Raw genomic sequence first — 23,667 nt, forward strand, 5'->3', positions numbered from 1 at the left:
GGCTGGACCCTGGCCCGGGAAATGCCGGACCAGGACGGGGCTTCCTCTGGACGTGGCTCGGCGAAGGGCAGCAGGGGGACGCGCAGATGTAGTCGGGTCAAGGGGATTAGGTGGCCGAGGAGGGCCGGGAGGTGTGTGTGGGGGGGGTCCGCTGGCATCCTCCGCCCCGTTTCCTCTCCTGGCGTGGCGGAGGAGCGTCCCTCGCTGCCCCGCAGGCAGGGAAGGGCAGGCAGCCTGCCTGCACTTTCCAAGGAGTCACGGGAGCGCTGGGCATTTCCCAGGGGGACCAGCAGCCTAAGGAAAGCAAATGACATATCAATAAAGGTCACCTCTCCTCCCGCAGCCCCAGAGAAAAGTCACGGCAGTGCTCTTTTCCCCCTTTTCGCTTGACAGGGAAATCCCCGGCCTGCCTTTTCGGCACCCCCAAACGGCAGCATCCTCCTTTGTGCGGAAGGGGCGGTTTTGGCGCTCCACAAAGCGCTTCTCTTTCGAGGACCAACACACCCCACACCCCAGGGGCGGTCCCATTGCTCCCCCGGCCCGTCCCCCACCTCTGCCCCCCTTTAGGGCACCCCCCACTTTTTCTGCCTTTTCGTCGAGGGCAGCAGCTCCTGGCAGTCGCTCCCCAGCCGGAGACTCCCCCATTTCCCAGCCCCCCGCCTCCCTCCCTCCCCGGCATCCCAAAGGGTCGAGGGGCGTTGGTGCTCCGGGCCGGTGTGACGGTGGCGGTTTCACCCCTACTTTGCCGTTACTAAATTAAGGCTGAGACCGGGGGCAGCTGCCTGGGGGTACGACTGGCGGCCCCCCGAGGAGCGTGGGGTGGCTCTCCCGACGGGGCGCCCCGGGAAGGGGCTGCGGGGCACCTTGGGAGGAGGAAGCCCCCGAGGAGGCGGCGAGCGCAGGCTCCTAAAACTTCTCCCTAACGTGTGCTGCGTGCCTCCCCCCGCCCCGTCTGCTCACTCATTTATTTTCTAAAGGAAAGTATTCCCCCCGCCCCGCTCCCCTGCCGCCTTCTTCTTTTTAGGAAAACGTTGTCTGCCTTTCCCTAGAGTTGCCTTCAATGGCCCGAGCACACACAGCCTCGTCTCGCGTGGGTGTGGGGTGGCGTGCGCTACACCAGGGCGTGCTTTCCCGCCTCAGCGACGAATGATGAATGATGGTCCTCCAAAAAAAAAAAAAAAAAAAAAAAAGAAGATAAAGAGCAGGAAACCGAGCGCGGAGCCCGGCAGCAGCCCCGCGCGTGGGTCGCTCCGAGGCGTGGAGAGAAACCCCGCGGCCCCGCAAACGTAAACACGGCGGCGAGCGCCCCATCCAGCGCCGGGGGAGCGACAGCTGCTGCCCGCTGCTGCCCGCTGCTGCCCGCTGCCGGCGGGGGATGGGGGGGGGGGCGGCGGGTGCGCCCCGTCGGGCCCCGCGCGAAGTTTTGCAAGTGCAACTTCGGGGGGCGGCGCGGGGGGGGGGGTGGGGAGCGGGGGGGCGGATCCCCGCTGCGCCGGCGGCCTGAAAGGGAGCCAATCGCGCGGCCCCGGCCGCTGCCAATCATCGGGATCCGTCCAATCCCCGCGGCGCCGTGTCCGAGCCGCGTTCCCCGCCGCGCCGCCGAAGTGTGGTGAGGGCTCTGCCAATCGCGGGCGGCCAGAGCGGGGCCGGGGACGCGCGGGGCTCGGAGCGCAGACAAAAGAAGTTAAAGAGCCGCTTAATATATACATGTTTTTGAAGGCGGGTAGAGGGAAAAAAATAACAACAGCGAGCGTAGATGGGCTTGGCTGTGTCGTTATGGAGCCCCCTTTGAGCAAGAGGAACCCGACACTGAGATTAGCGGATTTGGCAGCGGCTCAGCCCCATCCTCACCAGAACATGACAGGCTTCCCGGGGCTGGGGAACCACCACGTCCACCCCCACCACGCGGCCCACCTCCACCCCGGGGACGCGGGCGGCGACCCCGGCGGCGCCCTCACGCCGCTCGGACCCGAGCACATGGCGCAGCCCGCCGCCCTCAAGCTCACGCCCGAGGCGCTCACCGCCGCCGCTTTCGCCGCGCCCGCCGCCACCACCGCCGCCGCCGCCGCCGCCACCGCCGCCGCCGCCACCACCGCCGCCGCCGCCGCCTACGCGCCGCCCGCCGCCGCCCTCCCGGGCTACCCGTCGGGGGGGGCGGCGGGACGGGACTTCCTCCTGCGGCGGGAGCTGCCCGCCGCCGCCGCCGCCGCCGCCGCCGCCGTGCACGGGGCGCTGGGCGAACAGCACCCGCCCGCCGGCTCCCCCCACCTCCCGCACCCGCCGCCCCACGGCGTCTTCATCTCGGCCGCCGGCACCTACGGCGCGGCCGACGGGGCGCACGACGCCTTCCCGCCGCCCGGCGAGCAGGGAGCGCCCGCCGGTCGCCACCCGCCGCTCAACGGGCAGATGCGCCTGGGGCTGGCGGCCGCCGCCGGGGAACTGTACGGGCGCGCCGAGGCGCACTACGGTGCCGCGGCCGCCGCCTCCTCCTCGGCGCTGCAAGGCTACGGCTCCGTCAACCTCAACCTGGCGGCGGCGGCGGCCGGCCACGGGCACCCGCACCACCCCCATCCCCACCACCACCACCATCACCACCACCACCACCATGCGCACGTCGGGGCGGCGGCGGCGGCGGCGGCCGGGGCCTTCCTGCGGTACATGCGGCAGCCCATCAAGCAAGAGCTGATCTGCAAGTGGATCGACCGGGAGCCGCCTCCTCCTCCTCCTCCGCCGCCGCCTCCGCCGCCACCGGGCGGTAGGAAGCCTTGCTCCAAAACTTTCAGCACGATGCAGGAGCTGGTGAGCCATGTCACCGTGGAGCACGTCGGCGGGCCCGAGCAGAGCAGCCACGTGTGCTACTGGGAGGAGTGTCCCCGCGAAGGCAAACCCTTCAAAGCGAAATACAAACTCATCAACCACATCCGAGTGCACACGGGAGAGAAGCCCTTCCCCTGCCCCTTCCCCGGCTGCGGGAAGGTCTTCGCCCGCTCCGAAAACCTCAAGATCCACAAGCGGACTCATACAGGTGGGTGCTCCCCCCCGCCCCCGCCCCGCCGCCTCTGTAAGGGCTTTCTTCCATTTCCTTTCTCTCTCTTTTTTTTTTTTTTTTTTTACCTTTTCCACCTCTTTTCCTCCTCTCCTACGCACCGCCGGACATGTGACTTTTTCATGAATAAGTAATTCGGTAGCACTCGGACCACGCACACGCACCCGGCCCCTCTGCCCTGCACACACGTGTCCCGTGTGTGTCCCCCCCCGGCCCCCCCGCTCCCTCCCCACCCCCTCCGCCACCCACCTCTGCGCACCACCGGATAAATGCACGGATTAATAAATAACGCCGAGCCGGGGTGTGGGGGGAGATCAACAGCAGCCCCGCGGAAGAGTGAGGGGAGGGTGAGAGCCCCCCTGCCCGGGGCACCCCGGGGGGCTCACCCCGCGGCTGGGGAGAGCTGCGCGGCGCCCCCCGCCCCCGCCTCGGAGGACGGCGGTTCTGCTTTTCCTGCCGGTTCTACCGGCGGGGACGGAGCCGGGCGGGGGGCGCTTGGCCCGGTGGAGATGGGGCGCCGGGGGCTCTTGGGGGCGCAGTTCCCCTGCGTTGCGGGCGCTGGCGGCGCGGCGATCGGGGCTACCGGGCTGCCCCCGCTACCGGGGCTGCCCGTACTACCGGGACTACCGATGGTGCTACCGGTTGAGCCCCCCTGCCGGGGCTACTGATGGGGGTTGCCGGCGCCGCGGCTGCTACCGGGACAGGCGGTGCTACCGGGGCTGTCGGTGCCGCCGGGGCTCCCGGTACGGACCCCGCTCCTGAGGCTGCCGGTGCTGCCCGGGCGGCTCCCGCGGAGCCGGGAGGAGGGCGCAGGGCGGGGGAAGGCGCTTGCCGGGAGACGCTTCCCTCTCTTTGTGGATCTAAGGAGGAAACTTCAAAGCAGCCCCGGCTGCCCGGCGGGGCTTGGAGGACCGGGAGCTGCGGGAGGAGGGAGCGGCACCCCCGGGGGTGCCCCGGGGGGCAGGCTGGGCCCGGCGCGGGGCTCCTGGAGGGGCTCGTGGGGGCGTTTGAGCCTTTGAGTCTTTTTTTCCTTTTTTTTTTTCTTTTTTTTTCCTCAATTTCTCCTCCTTTCTCACCACCCCCGAAATATGCATTTCGATCCGAGTGTAAAAACTGCCGAAAACGAACGAAGCCGGGATTTATAGTGGTAGACAAATATTATTCCTCGGAGGACACTTAAGGAAGTGGAGTTGCCGTAATTGCTTTCTTGATTTATTGTGTGCTGCTCGGGAAGAGAAAAGCGGCGACCGTGCACCGTGTTGTTCCGATGTAAAACCAAATGGCCCATGGCGGAAAGGATTATAGATTTTTATCTCCGGAATATGTCAGGCATGAGCCCGTGTGTATCTGCGGAGACCTGAGGATGCCCAGCCCCAGGCTCTCTGCACCCAGAGCCGGGGAAGGAGGGGGGGGGGAATTTCTCCTGCGGGAGGGCTGACACGGTTTTTGAGAGGTGGTTGTTGTTGTTGTGTTAATGGCACCGCGGAATGAGTTAAATGCTGGAGGCTCGTGGTTTTGTCATCTAACCTTCCCCATCTGTCTTGATTTGGAAAACAAAACTTTACCGCGGACCTTTCTGGGCTCCTCAGCTCTTTCTTCATCCCAGCTCCAAAGGCGGGAAAAGAGCGAGTCCGGGGGAGGCTTGGGGGGGAGCGGGGGAGGGAAGCAGGGGGATTCAGCGGGAAAAGGAGCCCCCCCAAATAATCTAAATATGTATCGGGCACACTTTGCAGCAAGGAGCTGTGGTCGAGCGTTGCCCCGAGGCCCTGCGTGGGACATGGCTCCTTGCAAAGGAAATTTGGAGGAGTTTGCAGCCGGGGGTCCCCCTCTGCCCGGGCCCCTCGAGGGTGCACAGCCCCCGGGAGGATGCCCACGCGTGAGCCCACGTGGGAAGGCTATCCCCACGCAGAAGGGGCCGTTGCAACAAAGCAGCCCTCGGGGCTCGGGATGGGGTGCAACAGCCCCCCTCGAATGACAGCTCGGCCCGCGGGAGACGTGACTCTTTCCCACGCACAGCCCTCAGGTGGACGAGGGATCCCAGAACTTTTGCCCGTCCCTATCAGATTAATTACTGTCAGTTTTCCGCCTCAGCTTTAATTTAGTCATGTGCAGCCTGGGAGCAGGAGAGATTTACAAACTATTCTTTTATTATGGGCATTTTTGGGGGAGGGGGACGTAATGACACCGTAATTGTATCATTAGGGGATTTTGCGTGTTTCTGGTAATTCTGCAGGAAGAAGAGTATGTCGGTAATCCAGGAGGCATTTGCTTGATTGATTTTTTTGCCCACTTTACCTCGAAAGCATCACCCCAGGAGCTGCACGCCGCGCTCTGTGGCTACAGCCCCCTTTTGGGGACAAATCGCTGTCCCCACCCCTGGTGCATCCTAACGGGGACGGGGACCCCCCTCCCCCGCCCCCCGTCCTGCAAAATCGCTGTCCCCTCTCCGGAGAAGGTGCTCAGGATCGCCAGACTTCCCCCCCGACGATTCCCACCCCCCTCCCCCTAAAAAAAAAGAGTGACCCCAAAGCCTCTCCTCTCCGCGCCCCCCCCCCCGCCCCGCCGCCGGCACTGCTGCTGCCGGGAGGAGTCAAGGGACGGCGCCTGGCATCTCGCCCCCTTCCTTGAGTTGAAACCACCTACAAATGGTTAAACTCTGACGTGACGCCCTCGTCAGCATGCCAGGGACACTCCGGGACCTTCCCCGTTCCTGGATTTGTGCGGAATTGGATCGTCGCGATCTGCAGGTTGACGAGGAGGAGCTACCCGGGGGCTGTGCACCCCTCGAGGGGGTCCCCCTCTCCCCCGTCCCCTCGAGGGGTGCACAACCCCCAGGAGGGAACCCACGGGGAAAGACACTTCCCTAAAGCCCCGACGGGGGGGACGCGGCTTGGTCCGGCGGGTCGGAGCATCTCTCGGGGGGAGGTGGGGGGGGCTGCTCTTGGGGCTCTGCGGGCCACCACCGGCAGCGGGACGTGTGAGCCCGCATCTTCGGGGTAGTACAGATATAAACCGGCCAAACCCGCCGGTAGATCCGCTTTGTTTCTCCAGGGGAAAAAAAAAAAAAAAAAGATGAAACAACGAAATGACTCGAAATTTGTCTCGGTGGGAGTGGGAGCGTGCGGGGGTTTCCGTGCACGCGAAAACTCCACTTAAAACCCACGAGATACATTTTCTTGCCATCTCTTTTTTTGTTGTTGTTAAAGGTTAAACTTGCTCTTTGTAGTGCTACCACTTCGCTGGTAGGTGAGCGGATTTTAATTGAAAAAGTTGACGCGTAAATAGGCTGCGGAGGCACATGTTTCTATAGTAACAGCCGAGAAATAGCTAGTTTTAAAAAATAAAAATCGTTTTCTTTTTCCGTTATTATTCTGCTAAACGTGATACGGTTTTACAAACGGAAGGAGCAATAAAAATCGCCGGGTGAAAATTAGAAAATGTCCACCGAGAGAGCTGCTGGGTTGTTACTGATGAGCGCTCGGAGCAAAACAGATCTGAAAACACGCATCAGCCGTGCCTAAACCGACAGCATTTTTAACTCAAGAGTCACAATAGTCGTGGCAAGGACTATCTGTACAGGTCCGTCTGCGCCGGGCTCACGTGTAGCATGGCAGGGAAAGAAAAAGTTGCTGTAAGAAACTCCAGTCCGTGTGTAGTAGAGGATCTGGCAGATTTTATTCCCTGGTCTCTCAGCAATGGGCGTTTGCTCAGTCCTATTCAGGAGCTACGAGGAAGGGTCGGTCCGGGGCACGGCTATATGTACCAGAACATATATGTGCCAGCATATGGTATGTTCAGGAACTGGAGAGGGTGTGTGTGTGAAAGGTATGCCAGGCAAACCCGCCCCGGGCTGCTTTTCACAACCCTTTTAACTATGAAGGAAGGAGTAAAGCTCTTAAAATAGCTCGGCCGGAGATTTTTAGTCCCAAATTAGCCTGAGGTACCCAGCTGGAGTCACAGCAGCCCACTGCTGTCACCACCAGGGTCCAGGCTGGTCCCCCCCAGCCCGCAGGTTCCCAGGACGGGCTGCCGGGTGCTCCCTCTGGATATCGGGATGCTTAAAACAGGTGTTACTTTTATTTCCCCCAAACTAATTATTCCCCCAACACAGTGCCCCATTGGGAAAGGATTACGCAGGAGATGTGCCAGGCGAGCCAGGCCGCCGGCGAACGCCAGCCCTCGCAGGCGAAGGCATTGAGGGGTTTTGTTTGGGCTCGGTCATTAGAGCGGTAATGAAGGTTCTCTCGTGTGCGAGGGGAGCGCGGCGGAGGGCAAACAGGGCCGGGCCCTGCCGCCGCCGGCCCGGGCCTGGAGGCCGCCAGCGACATCTCACAGTTGGCAAACCGCAGGGGAAAGGAAAGTCGGAAGCCTCGGGCGTGTCGCGACTGTCGGGAGGGAGGGAGAGGGAGGAAGAAGAAGGGAGAAGGGGAGGCTCTGCCCTGCTGCTCGCCCGCGGAGGCCGCGCCGCGGAGGGGCTGGGCAGGGCGGCCGTGCCGCGGGCAGGCTGCGGGCAGGGCACAGGCAGGGCGTGGGCAGGCAGCGGGCAGGGCCGTGCCTCCGCCCGCCGGTAACGGTGCCGTTGCTCTGTCCCGGCAGGGGAGAAGCCCTTCAAGTGCGAGTTCGACGGCTGCGAGAGGAAGTTCGCCAACAGCAGCGACCGCAAGAAGCACTCCCACGTCCACACCTCCGACAAGCCCTACTACTGCAAGATCCGCGGCTGCGACAAGTCCTACACCCACCCCAGCTCCCTGCGGAAGCACATGAAGATCCACTGCAAGTCCCCGCCGCCCTCCCCGCCGCCGGGCTCCCAGGGCTACGCAGCGGCGGGGCCCCCCGACGGCCCGCTGCCCCCCGAGGCCGACCCGGCCGCCGAGCCCCCCCGCGGCCGCGCCGCCGCCCTCTCCCCGCCGGTCACCAACCTCAGCGAGTGGTACGTCTGCCAGGCCGGGGGGGCTCCCCGCCGGCCCCGCACCCCTTCCTGCCACGACGCCTCCCCGGCCTCCGAGGGGGACGAGCCCCACAGGACCTCGGGGGGCCGAGCCGCTCCCTAGGGCCGGGCCGAGCCGTGCCGTGCCTGCCGAGCCGAGCCGAGCCTAGCTGAGCCGAGCCTAGCTGAGCCATGCCGCTGGCAGTCCCGGCCCCACCGTGCTGGCCCAGGCGGCAGCCGCCTGGCACGGGGGGGCTGGCGTGGAAGTGCCATCAGGTTTGTCTCGCGCTATTTATTCCGTGTACGAAACCCTATGGTGTTTGTACGGTAACTAATTTAATTAAAGAGACTCGGACCTTTTTTTTTTTTCTATCCCCTTCCTTTTTTTCTTTTGGTAAGAAAAAACATTAATAATGCCACACTGGGCCATCTCAGCCACCCGAGCCACATGCTTTGCAGGGGGATGGTGCCAAGGGAGATGCCCGGGCCACAGAGGATGTCCCCCCACCTGGTTCCTACCCTGCCCATGCCGTTCTTGACAAGATAGGGGGCCGGGGGAAGGCTGCGACCTGGCAAAGCCCTTGCCGTTCCCCGCAGTGGCTCTTAAATACTTTAGCAGCCCCCCCAGCGCCTCCTCTTCAGCCTGGGTAAAGCCCCAGGGTTGCAGCGGCCTCCTGACTGTAAAGCAGCACCTGCTGAAGCTCCAGCCAGTCGAGGACAGGTTACGCATCCCTTCAAATAAAATGAAATAAATGCATTTTCCCACCCCCCCTTGCAGTTCAGCTTCTTTGTAATTGTTGGTTTCTCTCCCGAGTCGTGGGGTCCCAACCGCACCCGGCATTTTCTCTCCAGCCCTCTTTCTTTCTCCCTTAGCCGTAACCATGTGAAAACGATTTAGGGAAGGAAAGACAAAAGATGCAGCACTGCCCTACCGCTCCTCCACGGTTTGTACGCGTATGGCTCCTAAAACATAGCCGGAGAATAAAAGAAACCCGCTGCTACTTGACAACTGTGATACTGTGATACATTTTTGTTTTTTCCTAAATACACAAAAACTGACAGCTATTTTCCCTTTTCTTGGGGTTGGTATTATTATTATTATTATGGTTATTATTACGATTTTTTAGAAGTTCGTCTCGCAGACGAAGACTGCCTCTTCTCCCTCCAGCCCCCTGTGCAGTCAGTTCCCGGGTGGGAGGGGGAGCAGCCCCCTGGGCCCGGTGAGCGCCTGAGGGGAGGGGGGCGCGGGGCTGGGGGGATTGTTTTTTTTATTATTATTTTTTTTATATATTTTTTTTTTAGGTTTATTTCGTCTCTCCAGTCGAGCCGGTGCCTGTGCGCACTCTTGCTTTTCACCATCCCCCTGCGGTGGCCAGGCAGAGTCACCTGGGAGGAGGGGACCAGAGCTGCTGGGAAAGAAAGGGGGGGTGGGGGAGTGGGCTGGGGTCGGGGTACCCTCCCTCCCCCCCCCAGCAGCTCAGCCCAGCGGCCGAGGGGCTGCGGGGCGGGGGGGGTGGGGGGACACCCCAGCCCTTCGCCCATCCATCAGGAGCGGGGCACAAATAAACTAAAGAGCACTAATTCCTCCTCAGAGACCCCGAGAGGAGAAGCGGCAGTCTCCCTCCCCTCCCCCAGGGCTTGTGGAAATGTGTTTTGTGTGCCGTGAATGGTGGATGTCGTCTTGTCATTGTTAATAACCTGTATGTGAACGCGATTATTTTGTACAGTCGAATTAATTTATTTTCTGACATCATCTTTTTTTTTTCTTTTTTCTTTTTTCTTTTTTTTTTTTTCCTGGAAGAGTACAGAGCACACCAAAGATTTCTCTTATCAATTTTGGTGATAGATTGTTGTTTATGATGCTGTGGTTTGTACAAAAAAAAATCATTATATTTTTCAGCTTACTTGAATGAACGATGTAATGTGAAACAGACTCTTCCTGCATGTCCTCCGTGCGGTGTGTTGGTGCTGATATATATATATATAGTTCATAGAGATATTATATTATTAGTACAGTGCATGGTGCTGTCGCTCTGGAAGCCTTTAAACGTTGTCTTCATATTGTTGTGTTGGACCTAAAGAAGCAGGCGTTACTTTAAAAACAAACAGAAAACTTGAATAGAAAATAATTTTTTTAAAGTTCATTCGATTTGCTTTTATTCGTTTTTCAAAGCCCATTTGAATAAATAGAAAATAATAAAGTAAGGTATGAACTTTTTAAAGAATAATTTATGTAATGTAATTTTATTAGAGATATTTTGGTGCTGATTTATAAACGAACTTTTTAATTTATGCATTTTTTCAACAACAGATTGCACTATACATTACTACATGGCAGGGTTTATAAACTATGGTTCGGGGGGATATATCACTATTTTTATGTACTTGCTACACGTAGGGTCACACACTTGCCCATCAGTTTTATGACACATGATACCTCCTAAATAAAATAATACTAATTTAAATTTTTTCATCTCTGTAAACCCCATAAAAAGCAAAAAAAATATTATCATGCAAATGAATAAAAATATTATTTCTATGTATTGCATGTGCCTTACTGACAGACGAGGGTCAGAGACAGACCAAAACACCCACCCCCTCCCCGAGGGTCAGTAGGTAGAGTCAGATACAGCCATAGCCTGACAGCGCGGCAGGAGCAGCACCGGGAGATTTGGGGGCGGCTGAGGTATCCCGGCTTTTCCCAGCGAAACTTGTGAGTAAAACCGGTTTTCCTTCGGCTTTACGTTTCGGTTTGCAGCCCCGCAGGAGGATGCTCTGGGCCGAGCCGTCGCTGCCCGCCCCCCCCCCCCCCCCCCCCCCCCCCCCGCGGCTGCAGGCTTTACTCCCCTGGGTGTTCTGGGTGTTTGGCGTTTGGCCCTGGAAGTCAGGACAGGTAATGGCGGGGGTGGGGGGGGGGGGGGGGGGGTGAGCCGCAGGATTGGGGGGTTGCCTCCTCGTGATGGAGGAATTGGGTGCTCTGCTGCTGGCTTTCCGTGTGCAGGGGAAAGAGAGGGACAGACAGACAGATAAGACACAGACAAAAGTCAGGCATTTATACGCACGATATTCTTCATCTCTCTCCAGGACATCTAACCAAAGTATCACATCAAATCAATTAAAATGTTAATATTTCTGTCGGGGGAAAAAAAAAAAAATCTTCCTGGCAGTCTCCTCGTGCAGCCACCGGTGAGTTAAGGAGCACTACTACTCTTCAGTGGAAGACACAATGGCAAAACCGTGTGCCAGAAGATTATTCTGAAATACAGAGTTGGGTCAGGCGAGGAATAATGCCAGGAGATCACTGGAACGAAGAAAAAAAAAAAAAAGTTTTCAGGAGCTTGAGTGAGGACACACGTTTCTCGCTTCGAGAGAGGAAAACTGAATGAAACCCTCTGTTGGGAAAAATTCCAGGCAGAGTCGTGTGTCAGCATCCTCCGGGATTATTTCTTTCTTTCTTTTTTTTTTTTTTTTTCTTGAAATAAAATAAAATAAATAAAACTAGCCCAGGATGTTTTTTTTTTCCCCTCTGTAATTTACCAGTGCTCGAAAATGACTGGTCAAAATGTCAAGAACAGTTTCACCAAAAGGTTAGAGTGTTTTTTAAGTCAGTTTTGTTAAATGTGGTAAAGGTGAAACAGGTTGCAAAGAGTTGTTTCAAGCAGAATGACAATAACCAACATACGAAGCAGAAAAACACTCATAAATGAGGGCTCCAATCAATGGGAAAACTTATAGCTCCCTAATGAAGTTTCTTGTGAAAAGGAGGGCGACACAAAGCCACCGAGACATGAATCATTCATGGGAAATATAAAAGATAAAAGATATCTGACAATGAGCAGAACCTTGTATAGAGTGTCTAAAACAAGTTTCCCCTTCTTATTTTCTGCTTCGCCCCCCCCCCCCCCCCCCCCCCACCTCCCTCTTCTAGTGTTCCCTGCCCGCCCTATAGAGTTAACATTGACCAGTGCACGTCCTGCCCCACTTCAAAGTAATTTAGCCCAGAACGGAAGGCTTGGCGCTTGGACAATCTTCATGGTGTGTTAAGATTTCTATGGCAATTGGCAAGCAAGACGTTCCCATCTGAATATGGCTCAAAGAAAGCCACTTATTGACACCGAGTTGGCCATCATCAAAGACTTCATCTTTTCCTAGGCGAAACGTGGTCCTAGCAAACACTGTTTAAATCATCTACCTTTGTAGTCGGGGGCTGGGAGACATCTCGCCACACACTATTGCTGGCCCTGGGCCCTTTAAAGGCTACAGCGGCGGTAGCGAAGTTTGAAGGGACTAAAAAATTTCGGGAGTGTGGGAAATGGCATTGCGGGGCGGGGGGAGGGGGGGGCGGGATGGATAAGCGGGGGAGATCTCGGCGGGGCTGCGCCCCTCAACGCACCCACCCGGGGCTGGTTGCTGCTTTGCTTTTCCGGGGGGCGGTGGGGGGAGAACCAAGGATTTTCATGGGTTTTCTCCGCGTGTTTCGTGCCGCTAGAGATATCGCCAGGGAGTTGTAAAGCGCTGGGAAGGGCGGCTTGTCAGCTCCCCGCCCGCCCCCCCCGCCCTTCGCGGGAAAAATATTTCCAGGTAGAGCTGACCAGGAGGGGTTGGAGAGTGCGCTGGCACCCACGCACACACTCACCCTCGCCCCACGGACACACACGCTCCCCCCCTGGCTCGGACACCCAAACCCCGCGGCCCCCCCGCGGCCCGCGCACCGCCGGCGCACACAACCACGCTCCCGCATTCACACACACACCACGCAAGTGCCTAATCAGGCAGGGAGAAGTTCAAAGGCAGGTTCTTTGAAATTCAAACTACTGCTTTTATGGTACATCAACATGGAGCGTTAGGATTGCTATGGCAATGAGCGCAGCAAAAGCAAGCTGCATTTAAAATAGTCCACCTCGATTCGAGACACTCTATTAAGATACAGTTGCATTGACCTTTAGTTTCATGCCGTGTTAGCGCAGTCAATTTTCACTTCATCAGATCGTCTCATATTTTTTGGCCTCTCTCCCAACCTTCCCCCCTTTTTTTAGGACCCCCCCTCCCCAACTTCAGCGGATAAACAAACAAACAAATAAGCGGGGAAGAAGCTCTGTCTCCATCTCTTCTCCTCCTCCTATGGCCCCGTCTTTTTTTTTTTTTTTTTTTTTTTTTTTTCCCCACCTAAGCACTTTTATTTGCAGAGCGATTGTTCTTTGTTTATTTAATACAAGTACTGTGTGAATGGTGAAAAATAAACACGATGAAAAATAACCAAACAGATGATTCCGCCAAGTGAAAAAGCCCGGACTTAATAAAAGTGCGAAGCAGTCACCGTTGAATGAGAAATCCTTTGAAGTGGAACTTATTATAGGAAGAATACTTTTTGGTTTCCCTAACGACGCTGCTGAATTGAAAGGGCTCGCCTTTGTCAACGATTTGTTCTCCTTTGCCGGGATGCCCGCAGAAATTACTTACATGGGCTGCCTTAACATGCAGCCTGCAAATCAGTAACTTCCCAGCTCAGACTCGCAGACGCCGCTCTCCTAAGGACAAAAAGAAGTCAGGAGGAAAACACCCCAACCTTTCACTCAGCCTCTTATTTTGGGGGGGGGGGGGGGCGCGGAGGGAGGAAAGGGGGTTTGGGCCGAGGGGGGGAGGCGGGGATGTGTGTCCCCCCCCGCCCCGCCCGGCGGCAGGGCAGGCACCCGCAGTGGGACCGCTCCTCCGCTCCGGCCCGGCCCCGGCTGGAGCGGGGGGGGCGGCGGAGCTCCCCCGGCAGCGCCGAGTCTCTCCTTCCCCCACCCCGCTCCCCCTTTTTTCTCCTCTGCCAAGTGATTTTCCCAGGCAGAGACATATTTAATAAGGGTCGTTTATTACGAAGGCGCTTTGAAGGGTCGCCCCTGAAGCCCTGTGTCCATTAAAAACATGGAGGTGACATTTAAACCTCGTTTTAAAGGAGCTCTGGGGTAGTTCAATGAAAGGCAACTCGTTTGTCTTATGAGCTTGGAAACAACCTCCCTTCTTCTCCTTTTGACCACATGGCATAACTCAAAAACAATAGTTCAAAAGTAAAATGGCATCGTGGTGTTCAGCCTCAGACAGGCACCCATCTAGCAGGAGAGAAAAGGGATAGTCCATAACACAATGTGCTTTTTGTGTCCGACTCTGTCACAAGGATTTCGTTGTTTGCTTTAGAGGCTGCGCCTGTTATACTTTCTTGAAAGTGCTTGTGTTAAACAAGAGTTATAAGTCATCCAAAACAACAAACATTTTGATTTTCTTTGCCTAAAGGGTTTTCCCTGGCCATGGGCACCGTGAAAAAATAATGTACTTGCTGAGAAAGGAGCACCAGTAGTAGCATTACAAGCACAGTGCATTAAATATTGAATGACACGAGGGGAAAAAAAAGAGCTTGTCGAGGGGCACTCAGCCTTAAAGTCTTTCTTCAACTTTGTCTTCAGTGCCTGTTAGACTATTTAAGATGGTGTTAATTAAGGGCTGCATCTGATTCCACTAGCCCCCAGCTTTGTCTCTTTGCAGCGCTCCCGTCAATAGCCCCCCTCGACCGCGAGCTTTCCCCACACGTTGGTTTAGTGGTGCATGTGTCACTTCTTATTTCGAGGCTGAAGAGAAAGAAACCCGGATCGTGCGTTAGGGGCAACGGGGAGATAGTCATCAAGCGGGATTGGAGGGCCAGGAGGGGCAGGGGCAGGGGCAGGGGCAGGGGCAGGGGCAGGAAGAGGAGGAGGAGGAGGAGGAGGAGGAGGAGGAGGAGGGTGCGGCGGGCAGGGCTGGAGCCGGGCGGCAGGGAGCGGAGCGGGGGCACCGCGCCGGGGTGAAAGCCTGTTTGCACATTGCCAACAGCCTGTTTGGCAAACAAGAGGCGGGCGAGCTTCATTTGTTTCAAATTAATCGTTTTCCACACACACACACACACACAAACAGGGGGAAAAAAAAAAAAAAAACCCAGAGAAAAACCCCCACCAAACAACCAACCCAGCCCTCCCCAAAATCCCGCAAGAGAACAGGAGGAGCCGTCTCAGACCGTTCGGTCCCGCGGCCGCTCCGTGTGCGAACCCACGCGTGCCTGCGTGGGGAGCCGTGGCGTGTGCCTGAGCGCCTTCTCGGCTGTGCCGCGGCCGCATGCAGGCAGCTGCTGGCGCTTGCGTTTGCGCCCCCCCCCCCGCAAATGCGCAGGCAGCGGGGTGGGCGAGGGCAGAGCCACAGGGAGGGGACACACACACAGAGGCTTGGGGACAACCGGCGGGGCATCTCGTCCTGCTTTTATTTTGCCGTCTCGAGGGGCTCGCTGCTCCCCTCTCCGCGGGAGGACGGAGGCACCCCGCATTTCGGGGGGAAGCCGTTCCCGGGCCCCTGCCCTGGCTGCCCTGACCGACGGGGGAGCTGCCCGAGCCCCGATGGGGCGGCTGGACACCGCCCCCCCGCCCCCCCCCTCCCCAAGCTCTGTACCCGAGAAGGGCTTTGCCTTCGCGCTCAGCAAATGCCAAATTTGCAAAACGGGGGGGCGGCTCTGCTTTTCTCCCCGACTCGTTTGCAACCCGCCAAAAGCACCGGGAGTTAAAAGCAAGGGGGCGCAGAGGGGTCCTTCGGCAGGTGGAGGGGGTGGGATGCCCCCCGTTCCCCCCGGGGTCGGCGGGGACCCACTGCCCCCAAAGTGCACTCAGGGCTGGGGTCGGGTTAGGGACCCCCTAAAGGGGGGGGGGGGGGGGGGGCGAGGGGCCACCTCCTCTGTGCCCTGCCCGAGGGGTGAGGAGGGGAGAGGCAAACGTGGGGCTGGGAAATCCAATAGCCGGACTTTCTTCTTCTTTCTTTTTTTTTTTTTTTTTTTTGCAATGTCTGTGTTCCCCCTCTCCTCCTCCTTCTCCTTTCACACGGCGAGCCCGTCTAAAGCGCTCCAAATGGCCTTTCAAACAAGAAAACCCTTCAAGGAAAAATGGGCACACATCCCCTTCCAGGCACCTTGCCAAAATCTCCCAAGCACCCTACCTGGCATCCTAGCTTAAGTTTCTTCAAGAAGTGTGTGTGTGTGTGCGCGTGTGTGCGGGGGGGCGGGGGGGGTGTCGGGGCCGGAGCGGGGGGGGTGGAATTACAGCCGCCCTGTAGTGGTAGACACAAGTTCAGAGCTCCACTTCCCCCCTCTTTAATTAGGCTGGGGAGAGCCGCGGAGGCGCCTGGTTGAGGTGCAGGCGAGGCCGCCGGGCCGAGCGAGTGAGTACCCAGCGCACCCCCGACGGGACGGGGATGGGCGCCCGGCGACGGGGCGGCGGGGGGCGCGCCGCGCCGGGGATGGGGGTCCCGGCTGAGGAGGGGGCGAGCAGCCGCCCCCCCCGAAGAGGGGATGAGGGGAGGGGGTGTGTGTGAGGGTGGGAGCAGTGGGCCGGGGGTGTGCCAGGGGGACTCGCCTCCCCAAAGTGGCGGTGCGGGCCGCTGGGCGAGTTTGGGGAGGCCAGTGCCGGTGCTGCAAAAGTCAGCCCGAACCAGCTGTGACTTCACCTATTAGCCCCGATGTCTTTCCGAGGAGATTGGCGGAGTTAAACATCCCACAATGGGCGCTCTGGGGCGTCTCCAGCCTGACCTCTACCCGGTTTTAATAGTTTCATAGGAACTTCATTAAATCAATTACTTAGTGAGCACATCATCATTTATTTGTAATTAGCACTGAAGAGCTTGATTTTTGCAGCAGCCCGCAGCCCGGTTCCCAGCGGGGTTGGCCATGTACTACAAGCACTTTTGTTTGCTGTGTGTGTTGACTCGTGGTATTATTCGGCCGCCACAATAAAAGTGTAATCTTCACGTCTTAATCTAGCGTTCAGGGGGGAAAGGAAAACAAACACGGCGCGGACGAGGCACCGGTTCCCCGGCCCCGTGTCCCGGCCCCCCCGCCCCGGCTCCGCTGCGCGCAGCCGGGCGCGGAGCGGCGGCGGAGGGAACGCGGCCCGCGGAGGCTCCCGGGACCGGCGGAGGGGAGGCAGGGTGGGACGGGCGCAGGGGCCGAGGTTGGAGGGGGGGCGAAAGGGAGGAAATGGGTCATCCGCAGCCAGGACAAAAGGGAGAGGCTCGGTGGCTTGAAGGGCATCAAATAAGGGCTGCAGCTGCGAATCGGCTGCCCGGAGACGGGCAGGGCGCGGGTGTTGCGTGGGGGTGTTGGGGGGGGGGAGCCAGCGGGGCTCGGCGCTATAGGAGGCGGGGGGGGGGGCAGCAAAAGGAGGTTTTCGTTTCGGGGGTTTCGAGGCAGGAGAGGGATGGGTAGGGGGCAGGGAAAGCCGCCTCGCTCGTGGGGTGAGCGCGACCGCCGGAGGGGTGGGAGAGGAATGACATATCCCCCCCCCCCACCACCACCCGCCAGGCCTCCTCGCACCTCCCCGCAGCCAGCGCCTCGCCATCTCGGCCCCCCACGGGGCGGCGGCTCCACGCGTGGGGAGCCCCACAGCTGCCCCCAGGCGACAGCCCCAGCCCCCTTCTCCCACCGCAGAGGTCGCCGCAGCCGGGCGCGGTGAGGGGCAGGCGCCCCGGGGAGCCCCGGGGGGAGCGGGGCTTTGCAGTCCCCCCCGGGCTGGGTTGGCTCCCTGCGGAGCGCCCGCCTGGCGGGCTGGGGTTTGGGGAGCGGGGGCGGTTTTTGGGGTGTCTGTCGGCCGCCCGCTCCCCTCCCCTTCCACGGATAGGGCGGGAGGGGTGTGTGCGCCAGTTAGAGGCGACAGCCCGCAAGCCCCTGGGCTGACCCGCCCCACGCGCGGCTGGTTGCGGGTGGGCGCCGGCGCAGGGACCCACGGGAACATCCTAAGGTGGAGGTTGGGTGTATATAGGCCTGGGGGGGGGGGGGGGTACCGTGTCTCGGCCCTGGCGACACCCCCACTCCCGGTCCTCAGGCGCTGCCCACATTTTGGCAACTTACCTGCAAAGGGGCTCCACCCCCCCCCCCCCCACCCCCCCCCCCCCGGCCTGGCCCTTCCCCACGGAAGCCCGCCGGGGTGAACGGCACACGGACAGCCGTGCCCGGACCGGCCGGCCGGGGGGGGGGCCCGATCCTTAATTTCCATCTTCGTGGCGGCGAGAGCCCGGGCCCGGGGCAAGGCGGGTACAGGGGAGGGTGCCGATGTCACCGGCGGCGGAGCCGCCCCTCACCGCGCCATTGGGCACCTCCCCGGGGGCCCGGGCCGTGGGGGGAGCGGGGCACGGAGCCCCTACGGCTGCAAGGGCCGAAGCGGGGGCCCGGGGGAACCCGCCGTGCAGCCACCGCCGCCCCAGAGCCGGGGTACGGCTGCGAGGCCGTGCAGACACGGGTGATAAAACACGCGAGGGCGGAAAACGCGCGAGTGCCGGGGGGTTCGGTAGGTTTCCAAGTTCACACAAATAGCTGGGAGTCGGAGGGGCGTGAGGTGCACGACTTGCGCGGAGCAGCCGGGACGCGGCGTGGGTTGAATTGTTACGTATTTTTAATATTAAAGCGCTTAACCGAGTACATGGAACATATCCAATCTCTCCTGGTCGGAAATACCCGCTTGAACAGCCGAGCAGGGCGGGTTCGCCCCGAAGTTGCGATAAAGGGGAGTTTTCCCGCGGTAGCACCGGGGAGGCGGCGAGCGAAGCTGCGCGGCCGCAGAGGTTGCGCGGCGGCGGAGAGCGCTTCCAGCTCGGCAGCCGGGCAGGAGAAAGCGAGCAGAGCCCAAACCCCAAACGTTAAAAAGAAAAGGGCATTTTTTGGGGGTGGAACTCAGTTAAATCTCCCCGCTCAGGTTGGGAGAGCGGTGCCCGGCTCTGCCCGCGACGAGCGGCCAAATCCGGGTGCTCCTGCCCGCCCCCCACCCACCCCGGGGCAGCTTCGCCCACGGGGAGTGCCCACGCAGGGCCGCGGAGCCGGCGCATTTTGCGGGGAATGGAAATGGTGGGGCAGTCCCGGGTTTTGCACAGCCGGGGGGGGGCGGGGGGAGGCTGCGCCGGGTGCAAGCCGGGGGAGTCAGCACGTCGGATCCCGTGGGTGACACGAATTGTTCGTGGGTGGCGGGAGAAAGAAAGAAGGACCTCACGGCACCCCCCCCGCCCCGTCCAAGCCAGAGCCTGCCAGCCGCCCTGGTGCGCGCTCCCGGTGTGCGCGGCCCCGAGGAGCGGAGCTGGGCAGCGGCACCGGCACCTGCCCGTGGCCCGGAGCGGGTCCTGCCCCTGCCCGTGGCCGTGCGGTTTTATGAAACTGGGGGCAGGTTCTCAGCCCGGGCGCGTTTTACAGCCCAAACCCCGCTGGGGGTGTGTGTGCGTGTGCGTGTGTGTGTGGCGCTGCCGCCGTCCCGAGGCCCCGTGCGGGCTATGTGGGGTGTCACGGGGGGGGCCCGGAGAGTCACGGGTGGTGCCCGTGGGGGGCTGCTCAGCACCCCCCGGCTCCGGCCTCCGCTGCCCATTCTGCCCGTCCGTGACTGTTGCTGCCCGTGCCTGCCCGTCCTACTTGTTCCTGCTTCTCCTGCCTGTCTCTGCCTGCCCTGCCCGCACCTCCCCGGCGTGCCCTCTCGGAGTAGCAACCCGTCAGCCTCTGAAGCTGGCGCTGCTCATTGCTGGCAGGGAGTTAATATAGATTTATTGGGGACTGCACCCTCTCGCAGCCCACCCTTTCATCTTTAAAAAGGAGGAGGAAAGCTGCCTCCCATGGGAAATGGGTGAGGAAAGGAGGTTCAACAGGACAAACCCAGTCAGCTCTCCTCTCTCCCAAATCTGGAAGAGGCACCCCGGACACCCACCATCACCAACCTGGACAGCAGATAGTGTTTGAAAGTTGGGGCCATGCTACCAAATATTTTGCAGCAGCTGTTTAACATTCCCCTACCCAGTTATTAAACACGAGCGGGAGTAAATTAAAATGGCAAAGTAAAATGAAATAAAAGCCCTCTTTTCATTCTGCTAAGAGACAACACCTAATTAAGGAATATTTGAATCCCACAAAAATGCAGACTCTCCACGGTGACATAAAACCTCTCTTTTAAAACCATAACCAAACACAAACCAACCCACTCCAGCCCAGGCTTAGGTGCAGCCCTGGCTTCCTGAGGGCCAGGACAGGCCAAAGGCAGGTAGGGGCTTGCTGCCTTGACTCTACCCCAGCCCAGATACCCTCGCAGGGGGCTTTCTTTAGACTTTTATGTTTGCATTTCTTGCAGGGCAGGGAGGCAGGCTCAGCTCAGAGCAGCTTTTCAGATTCTGAGTTTGCTGGTGGCGAGCCAGGGCAGCACCAGCCGCTGACTTCAAGAGTGTCTAACTGTTGGGGACAGCCCTTGGATATTTTTTTCCCTCTCCTCTAGCACAGAAAAAAGTCTCCATTGAAACTGTTCATCATGCAGTCCCTGGGATCCTTGGATTACGTTATGCTGTGCCATCACTTGACCAAGGGCTCAGGGCAATCCACCCAGGATTTTACCAACATCTTCCCCTCCCTCTCATTTACTTCATCAGGACTTAGGTTTCTATTCTCTAGTTGGCAATGTTTGTATGCCAGATGCGTTTGTCGTTTGCCATTTAGTGCATCCTGCAGGGGTTAGAGAAATATAACCTGGGACTGAGCTTAACCTGCCCTGAACGCTGGGAGCATATCTGTGGGGTTTGACACTGGCAGGTGGCACCCAGGACCTTCCCAGGGGTATGAGCTTGCCAGGCAGTGCTTGGAGGTGAAGCTTTGAGCTGTATGCATGTAATCCCACACCAGGCTGCTCTTAAACAGAAAGCAGGGGGAATGGGAAGATCTTAAGCACAAATACAAAAAGAAACTGTGGGGACAGAGCTCTTCCAGTTGGGTAGCGAAGCAGGGAGGCCAATAGCCCCAGTTCCCCATGATGTTCATGAGTTGGTGAACTAAGGATTTAGCAGCATTTTATAGCCATGTAAATGAAGCTACATTCCTTGTTTTGTAAGCCACCATAAAGTGTGAGTTTATCTGCCTCTCGGCGGCTCCAGGTCTACTTTGTGTCCACCCCAAAGAAAGACCATTTCTGCAATTGCAACTAAAAACCTGCTACACATGGATAACACATGCATGTACACAAACCTAGTTCCCAGTCCTCCCCTCGAGACGGGCATTGATCTCATCTAAATACCCTCAGATCATGCTCACTAGGAGAGTAAAATCCACCAGGATTTTTCCAGGATATAGGGGAAAGAAAAACCCAGCCTTGGAAGGAAGGCAGTGCTGCTGGCATTCAGCCACCTTCTTCCTTGAACTCTCCAAGGACACAACCAACGCCTTGTCACCACGCAGAGCCCAGGGCACAGGGTGACAGCAAGGTCCCTTTAACAGCAGATGCAGCTTTATATGAATGGCCTGTTTTGTAGTGTTTGCTTTCTTTTTATTACTGTGCCACTTAAGAAGCAGATTCCCAAGTTTGCCAGGAGTCAAAGCGTTGCTCCCTCCTTTCTTAGTTGCCCATCGATTGAGGAACTAAGAATTTTACAATGCCCAATTATTGGATCTAAATCAAATTAAAAGGGGGGTGTGGGTGGAACATTTTATTTCAAAAAACCTGCTCTGGGCTTCAGAAAAGATGGGGCCAAATCATGCTGTTCTGCCCAGGTCAAGCCTATCTTACCTGATGCCCTGCTAGAAGCATCACTTGCAGCTCCTCCCCTCTCCCCAAAGGACTCGTGGGTCTGACAGCCTGCAGGGACAGGGCTGGGGAGGAACACGTGTCCCATTCTCTGTCTGGGCAGGGGCAGAGCCAGCCCAGATGTGGGGCTGGAAAGGGTAATGGTGAAAGGCCACAAATGTGCAGAGAGCCTGTGCTGGTCCCCAGGCAGCCCCTGTGACCTCCCCAGGGGAGAGGGATGTGCACCTTTTCTGTGCCACCATCTGCTCCTTAAAAGAGGGCTACCTTCACCTCCCGAGAAAAGGACCCCACCTCTACCCTTGCACCGCTGGGGCAGTGCCTGCGCTCTGACACGGCACAACACCTCCCATCTCGGGATCTCCACACCGACACCGAGCTCCTGACTCACGGAGGGCAGCGGTATCGTTTGCTGGACTGACACGGGGCCCTGGTGATCCCCAGTGACAAAAGGGATGGGTATGTGGGCTGCCGGTGACATGGATGGGCAGGCTGCAGGCTCTGGCAGTGAGCATAGATCAGTGCTGGCTTGAGTGATGGCCGGATATTACAGGGGGCCTCGGTAGATGTATCATGTCAGATTCAGTGTACCCAGTCCAGAAAACCAGGGATTATATCAAAATGGCAGCTTACACCATGTCTAAATAAAGGTGCTTCTTACAGACGCAGTGAACCCAGCCATTTCCTAATGCCAGCACTAGATTTGCTTTTTACATTTGCATCTGTGGCTTGTCTGAGCTCTGCACGTCAGGGAATTTAAAAACAATCACTCGTATTTTCTTCCTTGTTTCTGAATGAACCAAGCTCCTGCAGAAAAATAGCAGGGGGGAATATATTTCTGTTCAGGGATATAGCATTCTAGTCAAGGCATTTGGAGAGTAAAAGCATAAATGTATAAAGCTGCGAAGAGGTAATACACAGGGAAATGGTTTTTAAAATACAGAGGTAAAACCGGGATTACACTTTCCCAGAAGCAATTTGTAGACTACATGGCAATAAGAATTGGCATGGCAAGTGTGAAACTTGGATATACATATATAGATGCTGTAGGCATCCTTCACCCACCATTTAAAACAAATGATTGAGGTCACAACACTACGATGTGCAAACATTAAGGCGTGCGTACATGCACACTCACATACACAGACACGTATGTGCACTCACACGTCTTTACAACTAACATTGTGTGATTATTCTTTTGTTTTCAGAAGGTTTCAAAATTTTGAAGCACTCTGATAATTTACACTTACCTATAGGGTCTCAACCACTAAGGTGGCACCAGGTTAATTTCTTGGTGATGCCGATGTCAATAATTTATTTAAATGACTAGAGGGGACGTGCTATGCATTAATGATTACTTACCTGCTCTACACATATTCAGATTTTGACTCCTGAGACTGTGCAGGTTTAGTTAGCCAAGAGATGTTACCGTCTCTTCAGCAAGTGTTATTAGCTGTGGTGGCGTTAAAACAGCAAGTGGAGCGATGGGAGAATATGTCTCATAGCTGAGACAGATCTTATCCTAAACTTCAGTAAAGCTGAAATACACTCAGGACATTATCTTGCAATCAAGGATTATTTAAACCTCAAGTCTGCCTTTGAGTGTAGAGATTATAACAGGATCTATTACATTTCAGAGCCAAATCTGTGTTGCCAGGTTATAAACCTGCATTTCTGTCAGGGTCCACTCACTGCTGGCTAACTATCTCTTCAGCCACCAGCACTGCATTTTTAAAGGGTAGTTTGGGAAATGCGGGACTTGGGAGGAACCAGGGATGCCAGGGAGTTGGTCTGGTTCAGGACTGACTCTCTCTTTTTGTAGCACGGGAGGGAGCACCGGGCCCACGGCATCATCAGCTCAGAGGGGGAAGCACAGACAGAATTACTAACTACATCTCCCTCCACGACAAACTTGTTTCCCTTGTAAGAGGTGAGATGCCTCTTCAAAGCACAAAGGAGAGAGGATAACTGGCAGGTGGGGCTCGGCTTGCGTGCAGAGATTTTCTTCCCTCCTGCCCCCTTCCCTGAGGTCTAGTTTTTGTGGTTGTGGCTGCCTTTGAAAGGCAGTAATGAGGTAGGAAATGTTCACGCTCCTCCTGACGTCAAAGGGATTC

General features: G+C 57.7%; 1 protein-coding gene and 1 long non-coding RNA gene across 2 annotated transcripts in view; both read left to right on the top strand.

The window, feature by feature from the left end:
* Window positions 1-698: 698 nt before the first annotated feature.
* ZIC5 (Zic family member 5) lies at window positions 699-10,516 on the top strand. Its single transcript, XM_074859358.1, is given in 4 exon segments — window positions 699-2,039; window positions 2,041-2,110; window positions 2,113-3,025; window positions 7,643-10,516. Coding segments are annotated over 4 exon segments (1,770 nt in total). The 5' UTR covers window positions 699-1,707; the 3' UTR covers window positions 8,098-10,516.
* A 5,568-nt stretch (window positions 10,517-16,084) lies between these two features.
* LOC141939502 (uncharacterized) overlaps window positions 16,085-23,667 on the top strand; it is a 64,819-nt gene continuing 57,236 nt past the window's right edge. Inside the window, exon 1 of the long non-coding RNA XR_012627599.1 lies at window positions 16,085-16,187. This is a non-coding gene — a long non-coding RNA (uncharacterized LOC141939502). The remainder of the gene's footprint in view (window positions 16,188-23,667) is intronic.

Source organism: Strix uralensis, chromosome 2 (genome assembly GCF_047716275.1).
Source record: "Strix uralensis isolate ZFMK-TIS-50842 chromosome 2, bStrUra1, whole genome shotgun sequence".
Classification (NCBI taxonomy): domain Eukaryota; kingdom Metazoa; phylum Chordata; class Aves; order Strigiformes; family Strigidae; genus Strix; species Strix uralensis.